Source organism: Cantharellus anzutake, assembly GCF_015039405.1.
Source record: "Cantharellus anzutake strain C23 chromosome Unknown EI90scaffold_41, whole genome shotgun sequence".
In the NCBI taxonomy this organism is placed as follows: Eukaryota; Fungi; Basidiomycota; class Agaricomycetes; order Cantharellales; family Hydnaceae; genus Cantharellus; species Cantharellus anzutake.
In genome coordinates this window covers 367,562-385,933 of record NW_024066991.1, presented here as the reverse complement: position 1 = coordinate 385,933, position 18,372 = coordinate 367,562, and the positions used below count along the sequence as shown (strand labels likewise).

Sequence of the window (18,372 nt, the reverse complement as noted above, 5' to 3'; positions counted from 1 at the left end):
ATTGTTTTCAAACCATTTGAAGTGAAACCCTGAGGACCTTTTGCTGATGGATTCATAATGTAAATACCTATCTCGCGCTTGCGGATGGCATCGATGACAGGATTACCACCATTGCTGGACCGTCAAGGTATGTTGACATGCCACTTCACTGTTCTTTAGTCCTGCATTGAATTTCCCAGTCTGGAGGTGGTGGTTCAACTGGCCCAGTCTTCCCAACAAATACGGTATGTATCTTCAGTCTACCTTTCCCTTGAACGCTGCTCCAATGGTTCGATTTTCTGGGTTCTCCTTGTCATAGTTCCTGGTACCCACCCATTTCCACAGCCCCTTCCAACAGTTAGTGATGCTGCTCGTCGCATAAACCCACCGTTTGACTGAGATTTGGCCCGCTTCATTAGCCGAGAGAGACATATACGAATACATTTTCCGGTACTTTTGCCTTCCGACAGATACGGATTCGGTTATCTTCTTACTCGTTCCCGACTGATACCAGTTACTTAAGCCCTCTCCTCTGCGGACAAGCACCATTCGTTATCCTTCTCCACCAATTCACCCACCAGTTGACCTACTAACACCGGGTTGTCCAAGCGCCGCGGTCGTTGGGGGAGGAGTGGTTTGGCCTGGTCCTCATCGCCGGACTCACGAAACAACAGCAGCTCGATAACGAGGGTCTCATTGACCAGCCCACAGGTCCAGGAATGCTCGGTCCACCGCAGATGTGCCAAACGCTTGGAATCACGGCACCACTTCGATAGATGCCAACAGCTTCAATCAGAGATGTAACCCTCAGGATAGTCTGTCTGAGACACAGACGATGTATGCTCAGCCCCAGCAGCCTCAGTAGCCCCAGCACTACGGCGGCGACATTCCCTTCCCAAACCTGTGCAAGTGTTTCTTTTTGTCGTCACCATCCCATAGGCATCTTGCCTATATAATGTCCTATCAATAAATGATTTCTCCTGGATTTTTCTATCTTGTTTCATTACATGCTTGCTTGTTGACTAGTTCTTCTAGCTTTTTTTTAAACATATACTAACAGCTGGGAGCGAGTTGTGATCGAAGCGATCCCACTGGTCCGCCCCAGATTCTCGCTCTCTCATTGGCTCACTGCGCTTTCTCTTTACGCCTCTTCACTAGCCTTCTTTTCATCCAAGCTGATATTTACTAGTTCTTTGCTGCGTCGCCACTTCTTGTCACTTGTTCACAATAATAAAAGCATTTTATTCTATGTATCCTTCCGATGTCAACGTTAACGTCTTGACATCGGCTTTCTCCTTTCTCGTTTTCTTGGTCAAAAATGGCTCCCATACTCTTTGAACCATTAGCGCGTGAGCGGCGGTAGTTGGTTGCTTACTTGTGTGAGTGTGGTACGTGCTCAGCTTAGACTTGAGGAGCCGCGAAGGCGGATGAATGTAAGTGGATGTGAAGGAAATGGAGTCCTATTTCTAATAAGGGCTAGTATCCCTGCACGTAAATAGACCAGCCACATAAGTGGCATTGGGTCAGGGACATGGCAAGAGTCGTCCGAGGCATCAGGGGCAAACTCCAAAGCAAAGCAGTCTTTGATCACATTTCGCCTCTCACCACGAATTCCTGGCTGCAGTTGACAGGCCAATATGTCAAGGCGGAACAATGACGTTCTTCACGCAGCAGAACCAGAACTCGTCAACGGTTCTGTCGGCTCTCCCTGCTCCGCGCAAAGCGGCGGACGATCACTCTGGTTGATTAGGTGAGAAGAAGGACAGGGGACATTGCACACTGAGTGAAGTTAAACATCGGTCTTGTGGATTCATTTTTGAGCTAAGATGATATGAGAAAAGGGATTGCTACGTGAAAAGGTTTCGTGGTATATATAACATGCTGGGCGCATTGACGCCTTGGTCCTTAGTCCACGAATTTGGCAGGAGGTCGTATCCACGCTGGCTCGTCGTATCTGACACCTCTAATGTGCAAGCAATGCAGGAATATGACAGTCAAAGCCCATAGACACAGGCATCAAAGCACCGATGATAAAACTAGGATAACTACCCTTCTACATAAGCGCTAGCATGGCAAGGAGCGATGAATAATGGGCGCCAAAGAGAAACGGATTGTTTGATGGAAGGCAGGACTCTAGGAGGATGATCAATGCCACATAATAAGCTACTGTGACCGCAGATTGATCACGTCACCCTGGGCAGGAGTTTGTTCGAGTGTGAGGGGCCGAGTTGAGGTGCAGAATGTCGGGTGAATGGCAGCCAAACACACACTCTTGCATCGCCAGGGGTGCCTCGGAGTTTTGTCCAAGATTGGCGAGTGGTATGTCAAGACTCCGGAGCGCTCGACGAAATGTATGATGTTGATGTATTCGCGCTAGAGCTTATTCTGGGGGAATTCGACAGAGGTTGCAATGCGAAAGCGAAATCAGATGCGTTTGATGTCGGTTAAATGATATAGGATAGAAGCGAACCCCCCCAATGAAGAGCTACTGTGGTAAATGTAGCGTAGATGTACCGGATGAATGGCAACTGCTAATGGAAGAGTTTGTGCCTTTCCTCATTGACAAGGAGGGCCTCAGAATTGTGACCAAGTTTGTTGAGCGATTGTTCAAATCTCCAGAGAGCTCGAGCAAAATCCAAGGTGTATGAGGTTGGGTAGATGGCGACCAGCTCATGCCAGAGTTTAACACCTTCTTTGTGCACCGGGAGCGCCTCGGAATGCTTTCCAAGGTTGGTGAGTGAGATGTCAAGATTCCCGAGCGCTCGAGCCAAATCAGGGGTGTATGAGGTCGGATGGACGGTAACGAGTTCACGCCAGAGTTTGACACTTTCTTCGATCACTGGGAGTGACTCGGAATACCGTCCGAGATTGTCGAGTGATGAGTTAAGGTTCCGCAGCGCGCGGGCCAAATTAGAGCTATATGAGGTCGGGCGGACGGTAACCAACTCGCGCCAGAGTTTCACGCTGTCTTCAATTACCGGGAGCGCCTCGGAGTACCGTCCGAGCTCGAGCAATGACCAGTTGAGATTGTGAAGAGCTCGAGCCAAATCCGGAGTGTATGAGGTCGGATGGACGGCAACTAGCCCACGCCAGAGTTTGACACTTTCTTCAATCACCAGGAGCGCTTCGGAGTACTGTCCAAGCTCAAGCAATGACCAGTTAAGACTGTGAAGCGCTCGAGCCAAATCCGGGGTGTATGAGGTCGGATGGACAACAACTAGCTCACGCCAGAGTTTGACACTTTCTTCAATCACCGGGAGCGCTTCAGAATGCCGCCCGAGACAGTTGAGGGATGCTTCAAGACTCTGGAGCGCTCGAGCCAAATCAGGGGTGTATGAGGTTGGATGGACGGCAACCAGCTCACGCCAGAGTATGATGCTTTCTTCGATTACTGGGAGCGCCTCAGAGTGCCGTCCAAGATTGGAGAATGATATTCTAAGATTCAAGAGCGCTCGAGCCAAATCAGGGGTGTATGAGGTTGGATGGACAGCAACCAGCTCACGCCAGAGTTTGATGCTTTCTTCAATCACTAGGAGTGCCTCCGAATACCGTCCAAGGTTGGTGAGTGATGCTTCAAGGTTCCGGAGCGCTCGAGCCAAATCAGGGGTGTATGAGGTCGGATGGACAGCAATGAGCTTGCGCCACAATTTGATGCTTTCCCCAATCACCGAGAGCGCCTCGGAGTACCGTCCAAGCTCAAGCAATGACCAGTTAAGATCGTGAAGTGCTCGAGCCAAATCAGGGGTGTATGAGGTCGGATGGACGGCAACTAGCGCACGCCAGAGTTTGACGCTTTCCTCAATCACCGGAAGCGCCTGGGAGTACTGTCTGAGCTCGAGCAATGACCAGTTAAGATCGTAGAGCGCTCGAGCCAAATCAGGGGTGTATAAGACTGGATGGACGGCAACTAGCTCGCGCCAGAGTTTGACACTTTCTTTGATCACCGGGAGCGCTACGGAATGCCGTCCAAGATAGTTGAGTGATATTTCAAGACTATTAAGTGCTCGAGCCAAGTCAGGGGTGTATGGGGTCGGATGGACAGCAACTAGCCCACGCCAGAGTGTGATGCTTTCTTCGATCACTGGGAGCGCCTCAGAATGCCATCCGAGATTGGAGAGTGATATTTTAAGACTCAGGAGCGCTCGAGCCAAATCAGGGGTGTATGAAGTCGGATCGATGGCAACTACCTTGCGGAAGAGTTCAACACTTTCTTTATTCACAGAGAGTGACTCGGAATGCCGTCCAAGGTTGGCAAGTGATGCACCTAGATATCCAAGTGACCGAGCCAAATCAGCAGTGTAGGAATCAGGGTCCGCGGACACAAGGCAACGACAGAGCTCAACAGCGTCATTTGCCAACTCATACGCCTCCTGCAATCTCGAAAAGAATGCAAGATTACTATGCACATTCCCAAATACTTTGACCAGCATTTGAATGACTTCTTTTGAAGTTTGATCTACACTCAACTGAAGGAACATGCGACTGAATAAAAATGAGTTATGAATGCTGTTATAATGCATACCTTGGCCCACTCAGGGAATAATGATATACTAATATACCCTCCCGTCCTCACACAGACTTCCACCCAGCGCACTAATTGCTGATCGAGGAATGCATGGACCGACCCACTGAGCACCTCCAGTAGCTCCTGAGCTTGATGAAGGTGGTGCACGGTGTACCGGCATGCATAGTATAGCTGTTCCGGTAGCGTCCCTTTCGTAATAGGTGGCAGCTCGGCCTCTTTCGACAAATCATCGATCAACCCCAAACCTTCCACAGAAGGAAGATCCTTGTTCAGGATTTCGACACAGCGTAGAGCCACTTTGGCGTTCTCCCTCCTCACATCCACTGCAAATCGATGAATTGTTGTTGATTGTGGACCGACTCGCTCTGTGAGAAAATCGCGAAAGGATTGATGTAACACACGAATCGGTACGTGAGAATCCCCAACTCCCGAAACGAGCGGAGAGAGCTCTTCTAACGTATAGCGGACAGGAGACTTCAGGTGTGGTGACAGGATGGCATCCCAAGCCGCTACAGACAGTGGCTGTTGCGCAATTAGGATCGCTCCCATCACAATCGGATAGTCGTTCATAAAATCGTCGTTCCCCCAGTCGCACTTCTTCAAAACTCTTGTATACAGCCTATCCATCTCACCCTCAGCGGGAGCCTTCGATCGATTCGCACCAGTATCGAGAAGCTCCTCCAGCATCCTCATAGGAGGACGACGGGTGTTCTGCATATAGCGGAACACAGTACTGATCCAAATAAACAACCCGCCTGCTCGGACCAATATGTCTCGAACCAATTTATCCTCGTCATTGAGTTCGTCTTTCAAATGGGGATGCATATTCTTCATCTCACGTAGCTGCTTACGGATGTAGATATCGCAGTCCCGAACGTTGGCATCGTCCGAGAGATTAATGCTGAGCCGATCAATGACGGAATAGTTCGAGAGACAGGGACCAAGAAGGCCAAATTGCCTTGAGGTGACAAGGAATTTGATGTTTGAGGGTAACTTGGGAACCTGTTCCCAAAGTATTTTGGCAAGGTACTTGAATGCTTCTTCATCGCATTCATCCAAGGCATCAATAATGACCATCCCAGGGCTGCCGGAAGACGGTGCCTTCAGACGGAAAGGCTCCGCCACTAATTTCTCGAATTGCATCGGGAAGGAGGCAGTTGCGAGAGTCGGGTCTTTCTGGATAGTGGATATGAGATAGGAACGATACGTTGAGTCATGCGTTGCAAGGGATCGGGCCATTCCGCTGAACAAATGATCTGGGCGTGATTGCTCTCCGGCTTTGAAGAAGAAACTGAGCAGCAACATCCCTCCTTTGCTGCACTCCTCAGCGATCGAGTGAGCAAGAGATGTCTTGCCGGCGCCGGCCACGGCTGTCACCAGTAGGACACGCTTCTCGCTATTCCCCGTGTTACGACACCAGTTCATAATGTCCTCGATCAAGCCAGTCCTCGTGCCTTCCAAACATGCCTGAGTTAAATCGTGATGAGCGACAGCAGGGTATCGGAGTTTGTCTAGAACTAAGGAATTCTCGATTTCACGATTTAATCGATCTTGATTATTTCCTAGTTCCAAGTTCGTCCCCAGCTGCGCGGTTAGGATAATGAGATCAAAGTAGTAACATAACCGTGAGGGCCCAGCGTAATTACCTGAAATAATGCTAAGGCTTCGTCAAGATTTCGCTTCAAATCGTCAATTCTGCCAGGCTTCTTCATATGAGAGAAGAAATTGCGGATGCCTGACCGCCTCTCCACGTTTTCACTCAGCCTGCCAATTTCGGTTTGAATGCTCTGCAGCGCCCTTTGAAACAAAAAAGAAAAAGAAACACCTATGCTATACGACGGCGAAACCTGAGAGCAAATGCTACTTACTGATCTAGCTTTCTGATGTTCCCCACCCACGCTCCTTCGCTCGATGCATCATATGAGTCAAGGGCCGCCATCACACGGGCCGTGGTGTCGGTGACGTATCTCCCAAAAAGCTCCCAGTCCTCTTTATTCTCCTTAAACTTCTACACATTGAAAACTTTCAACTTCCGCCCCAAATCAGTGTAAATCGCTACTAACTTTGACCTCATTGAGGATAGCGAGTGCGGCGCCAGCGGCAGCCTGCAAAGGAGGGAGCACTCCTGACGCAGCGTGGACAGCAGTGAGAACTGGAACCGCGACGTTACCTCCCGCCTCAATGATGCCATGGAGCTTTTGCTTCAGCGACATAGCGGATAACGGACGAATCGATGGACGCGGAAGAGATCGGACGGTGACGGCGGTCAAGCGAACACCGCATAGATCACAGCCGCAATTTGTCCCATTATGGGAAGTACTCCTGCGGCAGATTCTGTCGATCCTCGCAGAACTGGCTGTTCGCAACCATCTATTCCACTACCATGTTATAGTAGTAATAGGGACATCAGCCATCCAGCTTCGAGTTCGTGAAGACCAGTCTTCGGTTATCCGCTTACATGCGATTGCAATGGCCAAGCGTGACCAGCTGCATCAGTGCCAGTTGGTACTATCAGTCGTGCGGGGGGCTGAAGATTCCTCATTGGCGTATGGCTCCTGGCAAGCCGCGTGCCGGCGGTAGAACGTTGGCTTGAATGTCAATACTACAGATACATGGTCATCGACCCCTTCGGTGACAGCGCTTTACCTGTAACGTCACCAGTGTCGGTACCGCCTACCCATGCCACCGACCATTTCTCTACGGGTAGTCAGGTACTCCGTATGTGCCAATACTTGACGCTCAGAAACTTCACTTTGCGGAGTCTCTGGATTTGCTGGTTCGTTCTTCATGTTGGATTGGCCTGCCTTGATGGATTGAAATCCATATGTGTCTTCCTTGGCTCTTTGCCAACACAGCCCGAAACCTGAATCGTGTTCTTATTTCTCAATGGGCACGAATACATCGCTTGAGTTCACTTGGGGTTTTAGCCCTCCAGGCTAGACGTAAACATCTGATGTATGGAATGCGCGTGTGGTGATCTGTGAGTGCTAATGACGTGGTGCTAATAACGGGAGCAAACGTGGGGGGCAGCGGATGGTGAGATTCGGCACTTGCTACCACGACCAACTTACTTGGACATCTCTCCGTGACCCGAACCAAGTAGCCAAGAAGGTTAGGAATGGCGCCTCGAGATCGGTGAATGAATTTAGGTGCGTGCTCTTTGGTCAAGGCTCCAATATAGGCTGCGAACAAGTCAGTTGCAAGTATGAGGCGACAAGGGACATTCGAGAGAGCGGGACCGGCCAAATAATCGAATTGAATCGGTCAATGCTCTGGACTCCCCGTTCGCTTCAACTCTGTTTGGCATTGCCCTGCATTCGAATCGAATCTTGGCGTCGTCCAAGGATCTCATCCCTCTCTAAATGCCCCCTCATACCTTGATGTTTAACATGGAATTGCAATGGCCAAGCATGACCTGTAATCTCACTCCGCTCAACCGCGAACTGAAGTCGACAACTTATAGTTTGTTTCAATTTCAGTGGTTTGCTCCGGTTTTTTCGCATGGACTTTCATTAGAATCTCCCTGATCTCCTGGCTATTGCTTTCGGGAAATGAGTGTATCCTACTACCGTAAAATCGAAAGACCGACCCCCCTTGGGAGATGCCATCTGAGGTGAGGCAGCACTAGAGAGAATATATCAAGACTGAATTGATCCAATGGCAATTGTTCCAATGCGCATCGGCACGAACCCTCTTCAAAACTCAGTTGTCTGCAAGGTGCAATGATGTTTGTGACGTTGACACTGCATTAGAACCTGACAACGCATCTCCTCTCCCTGTTATACTCAAAGCGGCGGACGACTGACGATTCTCTGTTGGCCTGCTGGTAGTGCCTTCCGTACGTCTCAGAAGAATGGCGGGAACATGCATGTCAGGATGAAGTGGGGATTGGTCCCGTGGGATTTCAATGGACTAGCCTCTCGTATCTTCCGCGACAACCGGCCAATGCGAACGATAAGGGTAGTCAAGACTAGGTATTCGGAACAGCGGCAGCATGAAAGCCAGGTAAAGGCGCACCAAGCGCATACAGTGTCCAGGGCTGACAAAGGTTCCGGAGAAAGCTCCGGAGCGACCATGAATGGCAACTTATTTCACTGAATTGATTGTGGCACTCCGAAATGAATGTAAGTGACTTCAAGAACGGCTAAGCTTTCTCCGTTTTGTAATAAAGATCTCTATTCCGTGTATTCTTCCTACGCCAACGTCTTGATATCGTCGTCTCCTTGTTTTCCTGGGCAAAAGGTCTCTGTCGCGTCACTACATACGATTTGAATCGTTGGAGTGCGTGCCTGGCCTTGGAATGTTACTTGGCCCGTCAGGTGTGAGTGCCTAGGCTCAGCTAGCGAAGTTGGAACCGCGTACGTGAATGTAGTTAGATATGAAGGAAACAAAGCGAATTATATTTTTATCCAGTAAGTAAATAGGCCAGCCACATGAGTGGCGTTGAATCGGGGGGTCATGGCTTGGCTACGAGTGTACATGGGGGATTAGGGTAATAAACTCCCAAAGCGGTCTTGGCTCCGGATGATTAGCGGGCCAATATAGTACTAAGAACCATTAATGGTGCGAAACCTGGTGTGAATAACGTCGGGTGAGCGTTGACTAGTGTACCGGCGCGGGAGTGTTGGAGCTATCGACCCAAATCGGGGGCAAATGAATGACAACCAGCTGGCGCCACAATCCGAAGACCCCGTCACAGAAGCCGCACACCAGCAACTATATTATGTATTGACGATCCCCTCACGTATGCCATGGTGTAATCGGGATATTAGCCGCACTTGCCACGACATATCGAGGCTGCGGGGTAACAAGTTTGAACTACCACCAACCAGAGCCTGAGACTTTCTTCATCTATGAGCGCCAAAAAGAATCCCAGCCAGATCTGGGGCGCATGATATTAAAGCCAGCTCACAGAACAGTGTTCTGTCGGAACATCTGAATCCCATGCCACTAGCGGGGTTGGCCGAATTCATCACACAGCCTCAGAGTCAATTAATTCTGGGCGGAGCGTCTAAGTAGAGCATCTACATAGTGCGTGTTGCACACGAAGCCGTTTGAATGAGATACCGCGTCTCGTTTAAATGCGCATGCCCGCATCCGAATTCATTCTCATTCCGAATTTGCTCCGTAACGAACAGCCTGGAGGCACCTTATGAGATCTCACTTCGCTTCATTGATTCATCTGCCCGCCGAAAGAATCAGCTCTGTTCCTCGCTCAAAAGCAGTTCCGGTCTATTGAACTTGTTACCTGTACGTTTTAATCGGGAGAGTTGGTCCAGTTTGGGACTCGTTTGTCAGACAGACTCCTTAGTACAATGAGACTGCCTCAACCAATTGTAGTGTCCGAGAACGGGCTGAATATGATCGAATCTGATTTCTTGGGACTCCTTAAGAACGTTCTTCAATGCGGACGCTTCTCTCCGTATTCGGCGAGGCGCTGTGCTCTCTAGCTATTGCTGCCTGTCCTTTATTTTCTCCTCCCGACCTCCATAACCTCCTCTCTCTCTCTCTCTCTTGCTGGCTCTATCACTGTGCCTGACATAGGCGAAGGTAAACACAGCGATGCCAAGGCTCTTATCTTTTCCCTGGGCGCAAAGTGCCCTTCTTTTCTTGCTCTGTGCTCGGATTAGTTTGGCGTGTACTATGGACGTCCCGATGGAGATTACGAGTGGAGTCCCGTTCCAAGTGTCTTGGGCGGCTTGTGAGGTAGGCTCTATGTATTGATCCCAGATCCCCCAGCTAGGGGTCAAGTTCAACTGACCCCCAACTCAAACCATTATGTACTTTTTGTATGGGCGCAATTTGCTACCTCTCGAACTGGTGGCGGTGGCCGGACAAAACACACGACTATGCTCTTTTTGGTTTGGTTTGGTTGCAGACACCCGTCACGGTCAAAGTTTGGGATCAGAATAACAATCTCTTGAAGAGTGCTACACTCTCCGAGTCCAGTTTCACATAGTACGCCGATCGTCGCTCCCCCCCGTTGCCTTTTCCGTCCGCCCAGTAGTGGCCTCGCAACCAAAAAACGTCCTAACTCACATTGCTTTCGCGTCCGCACTTGCGCACTTGCGCAGCACTGTCACTACCAGTGCGGTGTCCTTCTCCGTAACAGATGCTACTGGGCTCGAAGTGACAACTGTCCCACTTGTAGTCAACGTTCGTAAGCTTTACATACTCCTTCCTGTTTTCCCAACGCCACTCCACTCACAACTGTTGCCTCCAAACCTTTATGCGTGTACAATAGCCGAATCCAAGCTCATCACTAACGTCACACTCGGTTAGCTCGGTTAGCATTTAAAACTTTTGGCGAAGAGTTTCGATGGAGTTTACATCGTTAGACTTTTTCTTTTCACTTTCAAATAGTCTGTGAGCAGTCATACGACGTCATCGGATGACACGACAACGACGACAACGACGGCGAGCACAAGCTCATCGCCTACATCCACAAACTCTCTTCCTTCCAGCACTGGCTCTTCAACGACTTCCGATGATTTCCCCACTCCCTTCCTTCGCCCCCACTCTCACCCTCGGCCTCCCCCTATTCCCATAGGACTTATGGTGGTTGCTATTGCCATGGGGGTCGTTGGCGTACTCGTGGTGGTAATCCTCTTTCCCCTTCTTATTAATTTGTGGCTTACAGGTCGTGGGCCGAGAGGGGGACCTAAATATGACAAGGTGAAAGGGGATGAGGAGCAAGCGCCGGGGGAAATACGAGAGGAAGCGCGAGGGGAAGTGCAGGATAGAGCGCAGGACAGAACGCAAGAGGGTGGGCAAGAGGATGTACAAAAGGGAGGGGAAAGAGAAGCGCAAGAGGGAACGCAAGAGGGAGGCCTATTGGGAGGGCAAGAAGGAACGCAAGAAGGAACGCAAGAGGGGGGGCAAGCGGGAGGGCAAGAGGGAACGCAGGAGGGAATACAACAGGAGCGTGGGAGGGAAGGGCACGTAGATTAACAGAGGGATAAGGAAATGATGTACCTGTGTGTTGGAGGGGAGGGAAGGCTTATTCATCTGTTTGCTTGGGCGATCCAATGTTTACCTACTTCTTCCGGGGATTGGTATTTTGGACCTTTTATTTTTTTTTGCTTTCCTAGCTACAACTACAGCATGTACAAACGAATTACGAAGAAACAATTGTCAAATAAAACGCTTTGATGAGATCAAAATTCAAACCAACTTGCCTTATTTTCCGCGAAACCGTGGGGGGGGGGGGGGGGGGTGATTAATTTGACCCGTATTTGAAGTGTGGACCAGTGTGGCTAGTCAAAAGTGTGCAAAGTTGGCCAAGTGCTAGTCAGATCCTGCTGGAGGAGCCCCTGTAGTGTTTGGGATATCTGTCCATATCAGTCAAGGTGCACATTGACACCACGCGCGCTGTAAGTCGATCGCAATGGTCTTATCAATCACTAGCTAGATCCGACGCGACTGGGAAAATATTCCCCCAAGGATCAACAATAGCCCCGCAATTAATAAAGAAGAAGAGGTTTGCGTGAACATCTGATCCCACGCATCTCTTCGATCTATTGTCATATATTGAGGGTGGGGGACCCTTCGATCGCAGAGAAGAACGTAGCTACTATCGCCGCTGCGCAAGTTGTGGCCCAAATGAACGTGTTTGCCATTCAAATCCCTTCACCATTGGGTAGCCTAAACTTTTTACCAACTCTCATATCCCGATCATACTATGTACCGGCGTGCACAATTCTACAAACAATTTGCGCATCGCTAGCTGTGCCGACTCCAACTGCGTTTTTGCTGCCATCACAGCTAGCTCTCTTTCTAAGCTTGCGCGCAACTTTAAAGAGCGCAGAACCATTAAAAATCATGTTGGGTAATTCGGTTCCAAGATTTCAATGAAGCCACAAGGGATTTCGATTCTCCTGGCTTGTATCAGTGATGTGCCTGAGTGACGAAGTCCCAAAAGCGCCTAGAGAACGAGGGTGATGTTGTCAATGCAAAGGACATCCCAGATAATCGAGTTTTGTTCCACGTTGTACACTGGGTGTGTGCCAATCATGATGTTTTCCTGCCCGCTGCGCTGTACGTCTGCTTCGAGCTATTCTCAATCTCCTTGTATGTTTTTTTCCCGTCGAGCGATTTGCCTTTTTGTCGCTTTGTTCTCAGCAGTGTCATACCATATTAATTTACTTCATCCTTGAGGTAATCTCTTGGCCCCAGGTCGACCCTATCAATACGGTCGAAGTGTATGTGATGAATGGCAGGGGATATTCTCCCAAGGCTATTAGCGATCTCGACACAAATGGCGAACTTGGAGTCGAGTTAAGGTAGACGCCTGGTTCATTGTAAAAAAAAGCACTTACGAGGACTATAACGCCCACAGCAATCACTCCGTTCGAGAAGCGGGACGCGACATAGATATAGAACCCTACGATGAATAAGTAAAACCCGCTAAGCAGAGGTCAGAATATGAATAAATTCACACAGCCCAAGCTATATCACTTACCAAACAACTAGGGTGAAGCAGCGGCTAAATGAAAAGGCTTTGATATAGTCGAACACATTTGGCTTAGCTGCGACGGTAACTTCGACTGGGGAAGGGACATCAACACGGACATCACCCGTAAGGTATAAATATCGATGTATGACCAGTCGAAGTGCGTCGCGGTGCGCAAAGCTGGTAAGATGATGTTCAGATCCTGCTGTAGGAGCTGAATTTTCGAGGACATGCACGTACGTCAGCCAGTGTGCACGCCGGCAAGCTGTAAGCAAGACGATACTATCGATCGCTAGACCGGACACCGAGTTAGAGGGATAATACCGTTTAGGCACGCCACTGTAGATAACAGCATAGCAGCCATTATTGGTGCATTGAACAGGCTGTAGATGGCAGAATTTTTTCTATCATCAGCGAGCGTGATCGCTAATACTTGAGCCTCGACTGCAGTGAGGAGCGTGGCTATTAGCGCCACTGTGTTACTATCTGGGACAAAAATAAACAACAAAGGATGGTTCGCAACGCAACTACTAACCGTCGTAGAGTCTCCTCCACACCTCTTCAAACCTGTCATCGATAATCTCCCTGATCGAGCGAGGAGGAGAGATGGGGTTCGATTCATCAATAATTGGCGTTTGAGACATTCAAGTGAGGGAAAAGGAATACGGTTGACTTTGGCTGCTGAGTTCATATATGAGATTCTGCTAATCCCGAGTGTATACTGTGTGTCCAGTGTTCGAGTGATTACTTAAACACACCAGAATTGTTGGAACGTTGCGTACTATATGGACGTACCATAAATTAAACTGCTCGCGTTGCTTCGCCTAATACTAATAGCATGGAACTTTTTGATTCTGTTACGTGGCCGGAGTTTCCATCAGAACGACGGGAAAAACAGAAGACATGAAATGGCGGATAAAAACATATGAACGAAGCTCAATACTCAAATCCAGGGACCGCAAGAACCCGAGAGTAGTAATGAACCGATAATATCACTTCCTACAAACTTCAAACCAGAGTACGCAGCTAGGACAGGACAACACTGAAGCATCGAGAAGAATGGACAGAGAGGAGGGGGGGTTGTGATCATCCGAGGGAAGGCGCGGTCAGCGATTTCCTTCAATTTCTGAATTCCGACAACTCCTCGCCGAGCTTAGAAGGGAGGTTCCAAAAGGGACAATATTTTGGACGCAACCGTACCTGGACAGCATGCGTAATGGTTTTTTGGTCCAGTCTTGACTAGAAGGATGAGGGGAAAGAACTCTTAATTATCCTCTGGAGCCGCCTGAGATATCAGAATACTGGTTCGCGCAGTGCAGTCGTTCTATTAAGGAATAGACAGTAATGCTACCGTGTAGGTGGGACGCAGGGTCTTTCAGCGCAGGTCTTATTCCATCCACCCAGTTGAGCGAAACGACGTGAGTAAGAGCTTTCGAAATTAGCGTGAAGACTATCCCGGACTTGGAGCTGCGAAGGAGGTTTATCCTTGACGTGGGTTCCCAGCATCCCAGAGCGCTGGCTTAAGTGAGAACAAACGAGCATCAGGAGATTCGCTAGTGAAAACTCAACCGTCAAGATCTAGAGCGTGTTGATATTATTCTTGTTCCACACGTATCAAGAGTAAGTGAGGTTTACGATTAATGCACGGGGATTCAAGAGATCATGAAGGTCCTCCCATACAGGGAAATCGACGAGTCACCACATGTCTCAATCGTCACTAAACCTAATAACCCCCCTTAGTAGAACGGACAAGGGTCACGTGCACAACTACGTAAATGAGGAAATATATTTTAAAACCAACTAGAGATACATGTCGTGAATATCATATAACTGATGGACGCCGCCTGAAGCGGCAATACCCGCTACTCCCACATCGACGCAGCGTCGCAGCCCACTTAGAAGTCACTCTGGAGCCGTCTTTGCGCGCCGTGGTACTAGGTGGTACTACAAATGTAAAATATCGTTAAGTTTTAAATCAGGACCGCACCCCCAGTCTGCATATACAACCCCACTGACATTATGAACCTGAATTGAATGCAACAGCAGTATAACACTCCAAGACTGGCAAAGGAGTTTATGTGATATTATTTGGTTTCGGTGAGTAAATACAAGCAAAATGTCACGACAGTGTTCGAGAGAGGGAGGTGATTGGTTTGTCAACAGCAAGGAGAGTGAAAGGTATCTTACTAGTTTGGGGACGGTAACGTTCCGTTCCCCTGTTCGCCTCAGGCCTCAGAAGTCCGTCTAAGTATACGCTTGATTTGGCTGTATATTAACAGGGTAGAAGTAAAGGCTGATCCACCTTTTACAGCTACCGCTGGTCTCTTACACATCCCCAACTGCTGGTGACAAAGTCTCTCGTCGACACGAGCACTTTCATTCATATCCCACCAATCAACACTGGGCGCCTGCTGGTTATGTGTGATTGGGTGCTAAATTATGGCTACGAGTATGGCCCACTCTTTGTTGACTTTCCTAACGATCTCTCCGAAATGGACATTCCGACCGCGATCGGGAAGGGCCACACGAACTTACATACGATAGTTGTGTCCGTCGTTCCATGAGTGCTCTTGATGTTATCACTCAAAGGGTCAGCAGCCATAGCTTGGCTCTCTAAACCTGTTAGAGAACGCATACTCAGACTCGTAAACGAGAACCGAGGAAATGGAGAGTAAACGAACTTGCATAGATTCTTATCCAGCGCAACACTACTATCGGTCAAGCCTAAGTCGGTAACAAACTTTCATCAATCAAACAGAAATAAGGTAAAGGGGTGTGGGGCAGTAGTCGAATCGTAGAAAGGTAGCAGCACCATCACATTAATTATTAGCGTTACCGTTGAATTTCCAACAGTAAATTGAGTCGCGATTCTTGGACTTCGGAAGTCATGTAGTCCCTGAGGCGGATAATTGACATCCGCAGCGTACTGAGTGCTCCTGAACCTGGGGTCCGACCGACAGGTTCAAGATCACACCGATGATTTTTTTAATATATTGGATGCCCGGATATAGCGACAGAAGATCTGGAGGAGCGTGGGAAGGTGTGACCGCGATTGGAGGGACCACTGCTCTAGGTATGCATGGTCGAGCAAGGAAAGCTCATGCGGACAAGGCCGGCACCAAGATCCGGGGTATTGGCCTGGAGGGTTTTTCGAAACAGGGTAAATTAGTTCTAATTGTAATTAATCTGACGTGCATTGGCAGCGAACCCCTTCAGAAGCCAGACCTCTCTGGTTGGTTGGGTATGTTCCTGTACGTCCCAGAGAAGAGCGGCGGGTATAGGACATGAAGTTCAACCTCGTGGGTTTGCATTTAAACTTGTGGAAGATAGAAGATTGCTATGAGTACGGTCCGAAGACCATCCGACGCAGGAATATGGCAGTCGAGACTCATGCGCATAAGCGTCAGGGTAATCAAAATGGACCTGATTTAGCCTTGGCGTTGCAACTATTCGTGAGTGCACTTCGCGTGTACCACACAAAACACAAACGAGGAGTTCATCAAAAGATGGGACCCCAGCTGATGACAACAATTTCGGAAGGAGCTGCTGAAACAAACGAGTGATCGTGACAAGGTCAGAGTCGGTGACATTGGGTGGATGGCAACTGCTGGTACAAGAATTTAAGCTTCTCGTTCACGAGGAGCCTGAGAATGCCGTGTGAAATTGTCAAGCAAATCCTTCAAGATTCGCGAGCGCTGCAGCCAACTCTGGGGCGTATAATATCGGATGGGCGACATCTAGCTGGCGCCAGAGTTTAACACTTTCTTCAATCACTAGGAGCGCGTCAGAATGCCGCCCGATTTTGCCGAGTGATACAAAACGATCCCGTAGCGCTCGAGCCAATCTGGGGTGTACGTGGTCGGGTGAACAATAACCAGCTCGCGCCAGAGTTTGACACTTTCATCGATCACAGGGAGCACCTCGGAATACCGTTCGAGACTGTCGAGGGATACAGAAAGATGTCGAAGCGCCAGAGCCAAATCCTGGGTATATGAGGCCAGATGGTCGACAACTAACTTGCGCCAGAGGTTGACGCTTTCTTTGATCGCTGGGAGCGCCTCGGAACGCCGCCCAAGTTTGGAGAGTGATTCGCTGAGCTCCCAGAGCGCTTGAGCCAGGTCTGGGGTGTATGATCGGCAACTAGCCGACGCCAGAGATCAACACACTCTTCGACGACCGGGAGCGCGTCGGAATGCTGTTCAAGACTGGAGAGTGATGCTCTGAGGATCCGAAGCCCTCGAGCCAAATCTGGGCCGTGTGATGGATCAACCGCAACTAGCTCGCGTGAGAGTTTCATACTTTCCTCGATCACCGGCAGCTCCTCAGAATGTCGTCTAGATCGGTTGAGTGATATGCAATAATTCCTGAGAACGCGAGCTAACTCCAGCTTGTGTGTTGGGTGGATGGGAACTACCTCGCGACAAAGTTTGACACTTTCTTCGATCACTGGGACCGCCTCGGAATGCTGTCCGAGATGGTAGAATGACTTTTGAGCGCTCGAGCCAAATCTAAGGTGTATGTTGTCGGATGGACGGCTGCCACCTTGCGCCACAGCTTGACACTCGGAAAGCCGTCCAAGGTCGATGAGTGTTGCAACTAGACTCCCGACTGACCGGGCCAAATCTACGGTGTAGATCTCAGAGTCCGCAGACACAAGGGTGCGGCAGAGTGCAACAGAGTCATTCGCCGACTCATATGCCTCTTGCAATCTCAAAAAGAATGAAAGGTTTCTGCGCAGATTACCAAGCACTTTGATCAGGGTGAGGATAACTTCGTTCGAAGTCCGATCAATGCAAAACCGGACGAACGCCATCGATGATTCATACCTTGGCCCACTCAGGGAATGACGATATACTAATATACCCTCCTGTCCTCACACAGACTTCCACCCAGTGCACTATCTGTTGATCGAGAAATGTGTAAACTAATCGATTGAGCACCTCCAGTGGCTCCTGGACTTGGTTGAGGTGATACACGATATGCCGACATGCGTAACGGAAGTGTTCCGACACTATCCCCTGCGTAACAGGTGACAGCTCAGCCTTTTCGGATAAGTCCTTAACCAACCCTAAACTCCCGATAGAGGATACATCCTCGTTCAGGATTTCGACACAGCGTAGGGAAACTCTGGCATTCTCCCTCCTCTCATCCACTGCAAAACGACAACGTGTGGGCGATTGGGGACCGACTCGTTCCATAAGAAAATCACGGAATGATTGAGGCAGGATACGAATTGGCACATCAGGAACCCCAACTCCTGAGATAAGGGGAGAAAGTTCAGCTAGCGTATGTCGGATTGGACACTCCAGGAGCGGTGACAGAATGGAATCCCAAACCACAACAGTTAGTGGCTGTTGTGCAATCAGGATTGCTCCTATCACAATCGGGTAGTCATGCACAAAATCGTCGTTCTCCC

At 49.3% G+C, this 18,372-nt stretch overlaps 5 protein-coding genes across 5 annotated transcripts; 2 read left to right on the top strand and 3 right to left on the bottom strand.

The window, feature by feature from the left end:
• Positions 1–2,458: 2,458 nt before the first annotated feature.
• On the bottom strand, positions 2,459–6,088 carry EI90DRAFT_3067702 (uncharacterized protein). Its single transcript, XM_039061042.1, has 3 exons — positions 4,502–6,088; positions 3,068–4,445; positions 2,459–3,016 (listed from the first exon to the last, which is right to left on the bottom strand). Exons 1-3 carry the CDS (start codon positions 5,927–5,929, stop codon positions 2,511–2,513), a joined length of 3,312 nt encoding a protein of 1,103 aa, XP_038913534.1. The 5' UTR covers positions 5,930–6,088; the 3' UTR covers positions 2,459–2,510.
• A 105-nt stretch (positions 6,089–6,193) lies between these two features.
• On the top strand, positions 6,194–7,041 carry EI90DRAFT_3067699 (uncharacterized protein). Its single transcript, XM_039061041.1, has 3 exons — positions 6,194–6,512; positions 6,568–6,882; positions 6,963–7,041. Exons 1-3 carry the CDS (start codon positions 6,388–6,390, stop codon positions 6,985–6,987), a joined length of 465 nt encoding a protein of 154 aa, XP_038913533.1. The 5' UTR covers positions 6,194–6,387; the 3' UTR covers positions 6,988–7,041.
• Positions 7,042–10,066: 3,025 nt separating this feature from the next.
• Positions 10,067–11,455, top strand: EI90DRAFT_3018164 (uncharacterized protein; the record flags this gene model as incomplete). The annotated part of the gene is made up of 5 exons (XM_039057196.1): positions 10,067–10,210; positions 10,383–10,462; positions 10,579–10,664; positions 10,749–10,781; positions 11,145–11,455. 5 exons carry the CDS (start codon positions 10,067–10,069, stop codon positions 11,453–11,455), a joined length of 654 nt encoding a protein of 217 aa, XP_038913532.1.
• A 1,157-nt stretch (positions 11,456–12,612) lies between these two features.
• EI90DRAFT_3067686 (uncharacterized protein) lies at positions 12,613–13,776 on the bottom strand. Its single transcript, XM_039061040.1, is given in 7 exon segments — positions 12,613–12,770; positions 12,821–12,910; positions 12,966–13,136; positions 13,197–13,221; positions 13,281–13,442; positions 13,492–13,719; positions 13,736–13,776. The coding sequence occupies 6 exon segments, from the start codon at positions 13,598–13,600 to the stop codon at positions 12,641–12,643; spliced, it is 687 nt and encodes a 228-aa protein (XP_038913531.1). The 5' UTR covers positions 13,601–13,719; positions 13,736–13,776; the 3' UTR covers positions 12,613–12,640.
• A 2,953-nt stretch (positions 13,777–16,729) lies between these two features.
• On the bottom strand, positions 16,730–17,769 carry EI90DRAFT_3156188 (uncharacterized protein; the record flags this gene model as incomplete). The annotated part of the gene is made up of 2 exons (XM_039066041.1): positions 16,730–17,096; positions 17,123–17,769. The coding sequence occupies 2 exons, from the start codon at positions 17,767–17,769 to the stop codon at positions 16,730–16,732; spliced, it is 1,014 nt and encodes a 337-aa protein (XP_038913530.1).
• Between the last annotated feature and the right edge of the window lie 603 nt (positions 17,770–18,372).

Bases quoted from the DNA above. Each gene is read 5' to 3' on its own strand.
- EI90DRAFT_3067702 (XM_039061042.1), bottom strand. From the start codon at position 5,929: ATGAACTGGTGTCGTAACACGGGGAATAGCGAGAAGCGTGTCCTACTG. The intron at 4,446-4,501 runs GTATGCATTATA...ATGTTCCTTCAG, and splicing joins TATTCCCTGAGTGGGCCAAG to TTGAGTGTAGATCAAACTTC. The intron at 3,017-3,067 runs GTGGGCTAGTTG...ATTTGGCTCGAG, and splicing joins AGAAAGTGTCAAACTCTGGC to CTCTTCACAATCTCAACTGG.
- EI90DRAFT_3067686 (XM_039061040.1), bottom strand. From the start codon at position 13,600: ATGTCTCAAACGCCAATTATTGATGAATCGAACCCCATCTCTCCTCCT. The intron at 13,222-13,280 runs GTATTATCCCTC...TCTTGCTTACAG, and splicing joins TACAGTGGCGTGCCTAAACG to CTTGCCGGCGTGCACACTGG. The intron at 13,137-13,196 runs GTACGTGCATGT...TCATCTTACCAG, and splicing joins CGGCGTGCACACTGGCTGAC to CTTTGCGCACCGCGACGCAC.
- EI90DRAFT_3067699 (XM_039061041.1), top strand. From the start codon at position 6,388: ATGTTCCCCACCCACGCTCCTTCGCTCGATGCATCATATGAGTCAAGG. The intron at 6,513-6,567 runs CTACACATTGAA...ATCGCTACTAAC, and splicing joins TCTTTATTCTCCTTAAACTT to TTTGACCTCATTGAGGATAG. The intron at 6,883-6,962 runs CTACCATGTTAT...TTATCCGCTTAC, and splicing joins GTTCGCAACCATCTATTCCA to ATGCGATTGCAATGGCCAAG.